General features: G+C 36.3%; 1 protein-coding gene across 2 annotated transcripts in view; it reads left to right on the top strand.

Annotated features, from left to right (window-relative positions):
- Positions 1–291: 291 nt before the first annotated feature.
- Positions 292–12,208, top strand: part of ANGPT1 (angiopoietin 1) — a 270,839-nt gene continuing 258,922 nt past the window's right edge. For both annotated transcript variants that reach the window (XM_007188771.2, XM_007188772.2), the window contains exon 1: positions 292–948. In XM_007188771.2, coding sequence (XP_007188833.1) covers positions 652–948 — 297 coding nt within the window. In that variant the 5' untranslated portion in view covers positions 292–651. The remainder of the gene's footprint in view (positions 949–12,208) is intronic.

The following is a 12,208-nucleotide window of genomic DNA, read 5'->3' on the forward strand; positions in this document are numbered from 1 at the left end:
GTCAGCATGCACACCAAAAGTGTATTAAGGTGGACTGCTCTATTGATTTGCGGTGAATATCCTAAAGGCTCAAGGCAGTTGTCTGCGGAAGGGGCGGGAGGGCCATACATGATCGAGGTCATGCGCATCTAGCCAATTTGTAAGACGATCCAGCCGCTCCAAGCCATCAGCAATTCTTAGCATAGGGGCACACTCATGCATTCTTGTCAAGTCATCTTGTGAAAGGCTGCCTGCTTCCAGCTTGGCTTGGATGTGCAACCTTAATAAAACTCACTGAGGTCTGGGAGAAAATAGCAGATCTGCAGCAGATAGGGTAGAGGAAAGGGTCTAGAATATGTACACGCAGCTGATTCAGGCAGGCTACACGCTGAACGGTTACACTGAGAGGAAACCATAAATCTCAGCTACTATGCAATAAATATCTCAAGTTTTAACTAAGGAAACTATCTTTACAGTGAAATTAAAAAAATAACATTTTAGAACAAAGCTAACAAATGGCTAGTTTTCTGTGATTCTTCTACAAAAGCTTTCTTTGAGAGGGGAAAAAGTCAAACAAACAAGCAGTTTTACCTGAAATAAAGAACTAGTTTAAAGGTCAGAAGAAAGGAGCAAGTTTTGCGAGAGGCACGGAAAGAGAGTGCTGGCAGTACAATGACAGTTTTCCTTTCCTTTGCTTTCCTCGCTGCTATTCTGACTCACATAGGGTGCAGCAACCAGCGCCGAAGTCCAGAAAACGGTGGGAGAAGATATAATCGGATTCAACATGGGCAGTGTGCCTACACTTTCATTCTTCCAGAACACGACGGGAACTGTCGTGAGAGTACGACAGACCAGTACAACACAAACGCTCTGCAGAGAGATGCTCCACACGTGGAACAGGATTTCTCTTCCCAGAAACTTCAACATCTGGAGCATGTGATGGAAAATTATACTCAGTGGCTGCAAAAAGTAAGTGATTGCTTTCAGTTTCTAAATGCACGGAGCCTTTTCTGTTCTTGCACTGCAGCTAACTTAGAGTTCCTTAGGGGAACATGTGTGTGTTTACCTTTTGCTCCAGGGGGGCAGTGTTTGCAAATGCAAGACGGCTCTCTCCCTGTGACTTCACGGGTGAGCAGACGGTTTTTAGGCTTGTGCAAGCCCCTTAAGGTATGGTGGTACCCCGTTTGTGTGCCTAATACTGGCACATTTTATGACATTTCTGGTTTCCCCTTATTTAAAATTTAGCTTGAGTTTTCTGACTATCAAAATCCAACTTAAAAAAAAAAAAGGCATGTATGTCTTGAGTAAGTTAGTGAAAAAATAAAGTAATAATGACAATACTAGTTTAGGATCAAATCGATTTTACACCAAGAAATTTTCTGCAGCTAGGACAGAAAATCATCACCAGATACTTATTTTTCAACCTCTAGTAAAGTTAATATGAAATGAGAGTAAATACAAAATATTATATTTGATTGGAGAACTTGAATAAGTATATAAAGTTAACAATTTCAGCAAGTAGTAGTATAGTAAAGGACTGATTTCTGTCATATATTTCTTCTGTCCTTGAGAAAAAATCAGGAAGATTTATTTTAATGTGAACTCATCAGGAAGAGGTTGTTTACCCACTGTGAAAGGAGAAATTGAGCCAGTGGTGGCTGTTCCCGAAGATATGCACCTGCAGATTTGGGCTGAACACAACATGTAGGCTTTGCTATGTTCCTGAAGTACCTCTTTCCTCAGGACATTGTAGTTATACACAGTGCAATATGGGAGTCTAAGTATCCAGAAATGTTAATGTTGAGTATGCATTTAATCCCAATTTATAAAAATCAAATTAAACATTTTATTTAGTTATTTCTCTATAAATCATTTAAAAGTTTTTGTTGAAAATATGCCTATAAAGAAATAACATACTTTCTGCAGTTCATTCCCTCTTTACCCTCTGTTTAATTGTGTAACAGGTAAGCAGCAGATAACAAGTGTATTCAAATATATCACTGGAAGGGTGGCAATGTCAGTGCCCCATTTGTGGGAAGCTTCTCCCCCAGGGATCTTTGCTAAAAATTCACTTGGTGTGTATGGGTAGGAACACAAGGAGTCTAGTCTTCTTTAAGTTAGTCTGTTAACAGAACAAACCCTTTAAGAAGATAAAAGATAGGGAAAGGACAGATACTCTATTTTGTTCCTGTGTGGTCACGCTCACTTAGATCACCTCCTGCTCAATCATGCCGAGTAATAGTTATTTTACTTTTTGTCCACTAGGGACTGAACTAAGATCACTGTTATTTTATTCGACAGATTAACTAAAATTTAGTAGTTTTAGAGTTTCCAAACCTGGAATTTTAGTTAATCTTTCTATTGTAGATTACAGGTGAAAAAATACATAGATAGGCAAAATAATAGAAAGCAAGGAGAATTCTGCAGTCTTTTGATAACATAGCTTAAATTTCAGGCACTAATTAAATGTAGCTTAAATTTCAGGCACTAATTACAGCAGCAGTTTATAATAGGATATTTTTTTTTCCTTTCACAAAACTTATTTCCGTCGTGAACAAGTGAATTTGGTTGAATAGCTTATTACTATTCTCAGTATACCGCCCATTATAGTTTTTAATGAGAATTTAATCATAAATTAGTCCGGATTCATTGAGGGAGGTGGAGAGGGAAATTTAGTTCCAAATTGTCTTCAATGAGCTATTCTACCAAAAATGTAATATTTTGTTTGCTTAAAATATACAATCAAAATGGTGATTTAAACATAGTAATGCATATTTTTTTTGTTGCTGTGCAGTTATTAAGCAGTAGCAGGGTAAATACATGATTCTGCTGGGTTTAAATAATGCCCAGGCTTCACATGTTAATGTTTGAAATAAATTTGATTTTTGTTTGCATTGTTTTTGGTCAATGATTATGAGATAGTTTTCAGATTATAGCCAGGCATAACTATGAAAATGTTCTTTGGTTATATTGACCCTTGCTAGCGTGAATCAAGCCGAATATATGCTGAAAATGTCCCTGTTGGTATGAGTCAGAGCAGTTTGGCCTGACTATTGTCTGTTTAAATTTGCATGTCTTTTGTCATTGTTAATGCGATTGGTTGGAGGATCAAGAAACCAAATAAATGCATTCAGCAAAGAACTTGATAAAGGCCTTCATAAATTTCCCTTAATTAGAGGTTTTCCATACTTCAAGTTCTAAATTTCATGTAAGGTACTTATTTTGATAATTCAAATGGAAATCTTTGTTATTATAACCATTTGGTATGCTTAATACTATAATTTGTACTACTTCTGTTTTGATTCCCAGTAGTTGTGTTAGGATAAGAAGCAATGCACTGCAGAAACTGAGGCTATCAGTGTAAGTGTAAGTAATTCATCCATTTATTCAACAAAATAATTAATCAAAGCATATTATTATGCAGCTCATATCATCACTATCAGAAAATTTTTTGATGCAGAATGTGTATTATCAATGCTAGAAGCAGCTCGATGATAATTTATATTAATCTGTTACCTTCCTCGATGTTTGGTAAACTGGATTCTTTTAAATATTCTTCAGAAAACACAGGCTGTCACTATAAGTCACTTTATGAGACTTATACTCTCCAATCTCATTCCTCAACTTTTCTGGTCTTGCAACTGAATAAGATGATAAGCAAGGTAGTCAGCAGGGCATAGGATGTGTTGGTCACCGTAAGTACTGGAACTGTTATGGCACTGGTCTCTTGATGTGATGGATTTAATTCTCGGAGATCAGGTTTCCATGATAACTTGTCGATTAACACCAATGTGAGATAGGTTTATAGCATTTTCCTTACTTTTCAGATAGGGAAAAGCAATATACATAATTGTTCAAAAAATCACATTTTTATTGGGTGAAACACCTGGGCTATATGTCTAGGTTTGACTCTCTTCCACCATATAGCTCTTTTCAGAATTATTAGCAAACCATACCCATTACCAGAGAGTGACCAGATCTTGGGATAGTGACAATAAGCACAAAGGCCTTTGTGTCTTCGCCACTTTCTTGTGATTCCTTTCTACCTTTCTGTGACACAGAAATGTCTGTTGTTTAATGTCTACTCCACATCCTGTGCTTCTTGAACTATTGTTTTCTTTCTCTCATATACCCAAAGTTCACAAATATGTGTATTTAAAATATTCAGATTTAAAATATATAATGTTTTAGAATTTGGGGGGATGCTTAGAAAGTCTGTTTTGCCTTTGCCAAATTGTGTCTTTTCTTTTTTTGGTTGAAAGTATAAATACATTGAGTTAAAAAAACATGCCTTGTAACAGAGAACAAGAATCTATCTACTATAAGCATTTCACACTAGCTAAAATTGACAAATTGATTGTTAGTAAGAAATGTAGTTATGAATTACGATCCAGAATATTTTAATAAATGAAATACTTTTAATGAAGTGCTTGGCTAAATTTTTCTATTGACAGCATTTTTTGACTAACAGCATCCTCTACTTGAATATTGTATTCTTTTCTTCAGAGAATTAGTATTTGGCATGCAGTTACCTGAAATATATTAATGATGATGATAATCTTTTTAAAAGCCCTTGTATTACACATATTAACTCATATTAATATCTACTCATAGAAGGTGACTTCCATGAGACCAGTGATCTTGTGTGTTTGTCCAGTGTCATTTCCCCAGGGCTTAGAGTAGTATATCATCCATAGCAGATAGATAATAAATGTTTGTTGATTGAATAAATGGATGCCTTGTCTGTGTGTTGCAATCTACATTTTATTATGTACTATTAACATTTTGGATATATACCTTCCTTCCCTAAGTAGATTTTAAGTTGTCTTTTAAGCAAGGACTATGTGGAGGAGGAAAAATAATTTTCTCCCTACCCTTCTAGGTTCATGGCTGAGACTTTTCTATAATAAAAAACATGTTAACAAGAGAAAAACAAACAGAAGTTTAATAACATGTATACCTCCTGTATACATGGGAGATACCCAGGAAAATTGAGTAACTCCCCCAAATGACCCAAGCTTCCACCTTAAATACCATCTCAAGCTAAAGACAAAAGAAGATGTTGGGTGGGGAGAGCCAGGTTTTCAGGTAAAACATAGTAAACAAGAGTATGGTTGTTATGAAGATTTAAGTCCATACCTTCTCCATTGATAGAGTTGCTAGAGGTTTAGTCATCTTCCTCTTCGTGGTACAGAGAGTGAGACACCCTTACAAATGGAGATCTCCCTTATAAATGTAAATTTCTCTTATAGGAGGCTAATTTCTACTTGGTTTTTAGAGTTTTTCCTATGTCTGCTGTTTCTTAAAAATATCAGCCTGAAATAATCCTTATGCCAAAAAGTCATAATTTGGCATGACAAATTCTGCTCCCCTTCAACTACATCATGCAATTATTTTTGTCCTAATATTAATTAAAAAGATATTGAGTCTAGAATATGTGGTATTAATTATCCAAATTGTATTTAGCCAATGGTCTAGGATCTTAAAAACTTCTATGAATTCATTTGGCTTCTTAATTATTCTTTAAGAGTCATGTTTGTTGCCAGTTTCTCCATGAAATGTACCCACACTCCGCTTATCCTCAAAGGCTGAGTTCTCCAGTGTTATCACATTGCATGTATCATGTTAGCACTGCATTTCCATGTTGTGTGGCTGTTGTCATTTTCATTATTTGTTTTGAGGGCTGTTTGCCTACTTAGACTATGAGTCCCTAGAGTGTAGCAAAAGTCTCTTTATCCATCTTTACATCCCCAAAGATGTCTATTAAGTGTCTGAATAATACCTCTGTTATCATCATACTATAAAAATAAAAAACATCACATGTTCAAGTGTGTGGTGCCACGTATGAAATAAAGCAAGTTAAGGGGCCTTGCAACCGCTTTCAGATGCTAAAGTTTGCTTCTGAGTTACTTGAGGGTCATCCTGCGGGATGAAAAAGAATTTTATACTTCCAGACCCGTAGGCAAACAGTTACTGCATACAGGAGTGGCGCATATTTACATATATTTGTAATAATAATATGTGAACATGTGAATCTAAGTAACTAGAACTGACTTCTCATCTGCGCATTGTTTTCGTGGCTGGTGACTGTGCAAAACTAAGCCAGAGAGGATACTCTATGTGTTATTTGCACATGTGAGGGGATTTCTAGAATGTGTAAAATGAGCAGACAATTGATCAGTATGTTTTTAAAAATTTCTCACTAAATTTGAAGAAAATATGCATATATGATTTATGCATATAGAAAAAAATGACAATTGCCAAGAAAGGTTAATAGGAATAGTTGTCTTTTTTAAACTCAGTTGTAGAAATTTCTGCACCAGCTTCATTTGAGAGTAACCCCTGATTTTCAAGCTAAGTAGAGCTCTTTAGTTAACGCCTCTGTATTAACTTTTCAATGAATAGTTAGGTTTTATTATTTGCTCGTTATATTGTAGAATTGAAAGATCCAAGAAGGCATGAAGACTTTCTGGGCCCCAGAAGTTGGGCATTTGGAGCTATAACAGCCTTTTGGATTTCTCTGCAGGAAGGAGCAAGCCTTCCCGCAAACTGTCTCCATTGGTGGATGTCAGGTTTTAGGAGCATGGCAAATAGGTTCTTTTCTATGGGTGATTGCAGCCTTCCTGACTCCTGACTGTGAGCTTTCACATTGAGCTTTCTTTTAGTAGCACTCATTCATATGTAATTATTGGTTCAATGTAATTATTGGTTCAATGTAATTTAAAATGAATGAGAATGTACCATTCTTTTCCTTAAAATCCCCCTACATTTTTCCATTACATGAGAAAATGTTCCAGATTCTTTACCGTGAGGTCCTATATGATCTGCCCCCACACTCCTCTCTGGATTCCTCATTTACCAACCTTTCCCTCATTCCAGACATTTTAAATGACTTTAGCCTTCTTGTTATATCTCCAGCAGACCAGCTCTTTGCTGTCTCAGGGACTTCACATTCTGTTTGCCTAGCTAGGAAAATTCTTGCCCCAGATCTTGGCATGAATGACTTTTTCTCTTCATTCAGGTCTTTGCTCAGAAATCTTCTCAGAAAGTCTTCACTGAGCACCATTACCTACCACTTTCTCCTACTCTGCTACGTGATTTTCTATCTTAATATATGTATTATTTCTTCATGGCATTTACCACTGTGACCTTTTATTTTTTATTGTTTGTCATATAATTTATTCTGTCTACCTCTACTAAGAATGTAAACACAACAAGAGGTCCTTGTCCATCTTGTTCCATGCAGTACACCTTACCCCTAGAAGAGTGCATGACACATAGTAGACTTCGGTAAATATTTGCATAATATATTCTCCCAGACCCTATATGCTGTGAGATAGAGACTGTGCCTGTCTTGTCCACTAGTTCTTATTTATTATTTTATGTATTATTTTGATAGCAGATAGCAGATCTACTTTCCTTGCACAATGCCTGGAACGTAGTTGGAAAGAATACTTTCTTTTTAATGACTAGAGTAATGAATGAATTTCATGGGCATATTTTGACTAAAATTAAATATATTTATGAAAATGAGACTTAACTATGTTCTATACATTACCCTACTAACTATGTAATGGGAGAAATTTTAATTAGTCCTGAGTTTCCATATTCTGTTACAGGGGTCAGCAAACAATGGCCCTTGGGCTAAAATATGCCTGCTACCTATGTTTGTAAATAAAGTTTTACTGGAATACAACCACACTCATTCCTTAATATATTGTCCATCCATTTGTAAATGAAGTTTTATTGGAAAAGAGCCATACCCATTTGCTTATGTATTGTCTATGGCTGCTTTCTTCCTATAAAGGCAGACTTGAGTAGTTGCAAAAGAGACCAGAAGGCCCACAGAGCTTAAAATTTGACATCCAACCCTTTACAGAAAAAGTTCGCTGACCCCTGTTCTATATCACAAAATGAATACAGTACTAACATTGAGACCATTGCAAGGTAAATTGTGAGGTTTGCTGTGTGGGAAAAAGATGACCTTCCAGGAAGCCAAATAATCTTCAGGTCCGTGCCAGTTGGCATAGAGCCTGTCTAAGCCATTTCTTGGTGTGGTATTGGGACATGCTGTGAGGTGACATTTTAGAGTACAGGCAGGGAAATTTCATGTCTTTTTTTCTCCCCCCTGCCCATCTTGATGTGAACAGAGAAATACTCCAAAAACAGATACACGTTAAAAAAGAAAAAGCACCTGAATAACAATACAAACCAGCAGCCTCTGGTTAGACGAATCTGGGTGCCCAGGGGTCCTCTGCTTTATGTGCCTGTTTCATCCTGTTTGTTGTGGCATTAACAAGAATGTTGACAAAATATCAGAGGCATTCTATTTTCATAGAAATGGGACTCTGACTCAGCCTTTTACATTCAGTCTATTTAGAAACCTTTCCTCCTTCTGTCATTTGTTTTAGATATAAATATTACAAGTGTTCCCACTTGTGGAGATGATGAGAGGGGAGGAGCAACAAGTGGGATGCTCAGCTACAAAATACAGAGGTTTATCAGCCCCTGTACTATAATTTGCTAATTAAGGAGGTTTTGTTTTCTCATTCTGCATGCCTTGTCTCTGTGTGGAAACATAAACAGCCTTTTCTTCTATTTTCTTCTATTCTTTTTTTAATACCACAAGCTATATTGTGTCATTTGCTTACACGCACAACCCTAATAACATTCTGAGTCAGCCTTGCCTTTTGTTCCAATACAAGATTATCGTTTGCTATGAAGTTGGGAAGTTCCAAGCTCCCTTTGGTTCTAGCCCCATGGTCTGAGGGAAGGAGGGCCTCTTGGTGCTTAAATCTCTTTACAGAGTGTACGAAAGATGTGCCCCCTCCCTTATCAACGAGGTTGCTAAAGAATGAAGCACTCTGTGGATCATCTCTTCTTACATTTGGAGGCGCTGTACCTAAACACTCTTCTCTAATTCTTACATAGAAATATTGGAAGTGAGAGGTTTTCAGCCTTGTTGCCTATCCAAATGATCTGATTTCTTCCTTTAAACAAATGAAAAGGTAATATTTAACCGAGAAAGTGATGAAAAACATGTAAAGCCAGATACGACCCTACTGGTAGCTAATAATTTCATCAATAATGTATTTGGGCATATGCAGATCTTTTCTTTCGGCAGTAAGTGCTGGAGAATATAGAGCAAAATAAATGTAGTAAATTACATATACTATATGATTATACAGCTTACTTACTACAGGTCTACACTGGCATGTATTGAAGTTCGTGTTGAACTATTGAAAGTGCATGCAAATTAGCATCAAGCTGTGTCTAAAGTAAACCGGTAGCTGAAATATTAATAAAATGCAAATGAAGTGAGAATATCTTGAAATGTTAGTAATATATACATGGAAGCCATCAAACTCACTGGCATCAAATCGGTAAAATTACTATATATTTCTGTGGAACAGCTGATGATAATTTTGGAAGGTGGTGTATTTTAAAGTTTCGTTTTTTGTGTAGTTTAACTTATTAGGAAGGTGTACACTTTACAGATAGTCTCTATTTTTTTTATGAAAGCTGAATGAGTTGAATTATAAAACTAGACCTAAAGATTATTGGAGGGTTTCCCTCCTACACTGTTGGTGGGAATGTAAATTGGTGCAGTCACTATGGAAAACCGTATAGAGGTTCCTCAGAAAACTAAAAATAGAACTACCATATGATCCAGCAATCCCACTCCTGGGCATATACCTGGACAAAGCTATAATTCAAAAAGATACATGCACCCCTCTGTTCATAACAGCACTATTCACAATAGCCAAGACATGGAAACAATCTAAATGTCCATTGACAGATGAATGGATAAGGAAGATGTGGTACATATATACAATGGAATACTACTCAGCCATTAGAAAGAACGAAGTAATGCCATTTGCAGCAACATGGATGCAACTAGAGATGATCATACTAAGTGAAGTAAGTTGGAAAGAGAAAGACAAACACCATGTGATATCACTTATATGTGGAATCTAAAATGTGGCACAAATGAACCTATCTACAAAACAGAAACAGACTCACAGACATAGAGAACAGACTTGTGATTGCCAAGGCGGGAGAGGAAGGAGAGGGAGGGACTGGGGGTTTGGGGTTAGTAGATGCAAACTATTACATTTAGAATGGATAAACAACAAGGTCCTACTGTATAGCACAGGGAACTATATCCAGTCTCCCGGGATAAACCATAATGGAAAAGAGTATAAAAAAAGAATGTATATATGTGTATAACTGAGTCACTTTGGTATACAGCAGAAATTAGCACAACATTGTAAATCAGCTATGCTTCAATTAAAAAAAAAAAGGTTATTGGAGGGAGTCCATTCCCAGAGAACAAATAAATATTTAATTTAATTAATTAATTAATTTATTTATTTATGGCCACGTTGGGTCTTCGTTGCTACACGCGGGCTTTCTCTAGTTGCAGTGAGGGGGGACTATTCTATGTTGCGGTGCGTAGACTTCTCATTACGGTGGCTTCTCCTGTTGCGGAGCATGGGCTCTAGGCATGCGGGCTTCAGTAGTTGTGGCACGCGGGCTCAGTAGTTGTGGCTCGCGGGCTCTAGAGTGCAGGCTCAGTAGTTGTGGCACACGGGCTTAGTTACTCCGCAGCATGTGCGATCTTCCTGGACCAGGGCTCGAACCCATGTCCCCTGCATAAGCAGGCAGATTCTTAACCACTGCACCACCAGAGAAGTCCCAAAATAAATATTTTAAAATCCCAAATTTTAATTCATTTCTAAACCTTTAAAGATAATTCCAAGATTTTATAAAACACTTTAACACTGTTCTTGTCTTCACTATTACTATACAGTTGACTGGATTAAAATGCAGTGGGTATTTACTGCAGCTAAAAATTTGATTTGCTGTACCCAGAAGACCTTACATCTACCTTACCTCAAGTGCACAGACAAAGAGGCGAGAATTGTATCTTTATTACTAATATCACCAGTCTTTTCTTTATTTTCCAATTTTACTCAGTTTTTAAATATCAAGAACAGAGCTATAATAAGCAGTAGGTTTAATATAGTATTAATGAATAATTTATTGAATAAATTGAATAATAACTTTTAAATGTCAATAATAGAGTGAAAGTTTAGTATTTTTAACAAATGAGCTGATGAATTGTAAATATTTCTTAGCAATGGAACCCTATTTCCAAACAAGTTATTAGGCAGAAGCTTAAAATGTAATCTAGATGCAAATCAAGGGGCTGGAGGAGAACTGGAGTGAGGCCCCGCCATGACCCTGTTCCTCAGCCCTTTCCTCAGAGACATCCTTCAAGGGACCTTATGTGTACAAAGAAATATAGGTTCAAAATAGCTGCAGTGAAACTTTCAAATAATCAAATATTAGGTTGGAAAAGTTGCCAAAACCAATCTACTGGCAGGCAGAAAGAATCATAACAGTTGAAAATTTGAATATTTATTGGCAGGCTGATGTAAGAATGTCCAAATCTGCCATATACAAAGCAGTTTAAGAAAAAACTGCAGGTTGTTCAAAAAAAATAATAAATGCAGGTTGTTCTAGACTCAAAAGTGTTGAGGCCTACCCATATTTAACATGACCCAAATATGTTAAGATAATAGACAATTCTTGGATAATTAGTGGCAAATTGTTATAACTTATCTACTTTCTAAATTGTCCAATTTCATGATAGTTTACACTTCTCTGTTTTAAATTTAGGAACATGAATTACATTGATTGCTTAATATCTCAAGCTGCAATTTTCACTAAGAACAGAATTCATCGTTAAGGATAGTGAAAGGAAATATGAATTTTAAGTAGGCATTTTGATATTTTCAAAATTTTCAAAGATTCTTGTTAGATCTACTCAGCTAATCTTTGTTTTTATTTCTAGTATGTGACACTTAACAGAATTGCCATTTTCTTCTTCTTATATGCTGGCTATTTAGCATATTTAAAGACACTGTCTGGACTGTGAAAGTTAATTCAGTTAAGAATAGATAAAAATCATCTTGAATCCACTTTCCCAAAAACACCTAAGCTGCAACATATGACAATATGCTGAAAGAGAACAATCATATGAAGGCAATGCCTTCAATTCCATTAACTCTGTGGTGCTTTTTCTCTTTCAGAGATGAATAATGCAGAGCCATTTGATATACTGATGGGGTGAAGGCTCCAAAGTCAGGCCTTATACGAATTTATTATTAACTTGCTTATTAAATTAGAAATGAAAGTTCTAATTTTTTTTCTGGCTTCCCAG

The sequence above is a fragment of the Balaenoptera acutorostrata genome, chromosome 17 (genome assembly GCF_949987535.1).
Source record: "Balaenoptera acutorostrata chromosome 17, mBalAcu1.1, whole genome shotgun sequence".
Taxonomy (NCBI): Eukaryota; Metazoa; Chordata; class Mammalia; order Artiodactyla; family Balaenopteridae; genus Balaenoptera; species Balaenoptera acutorostrata.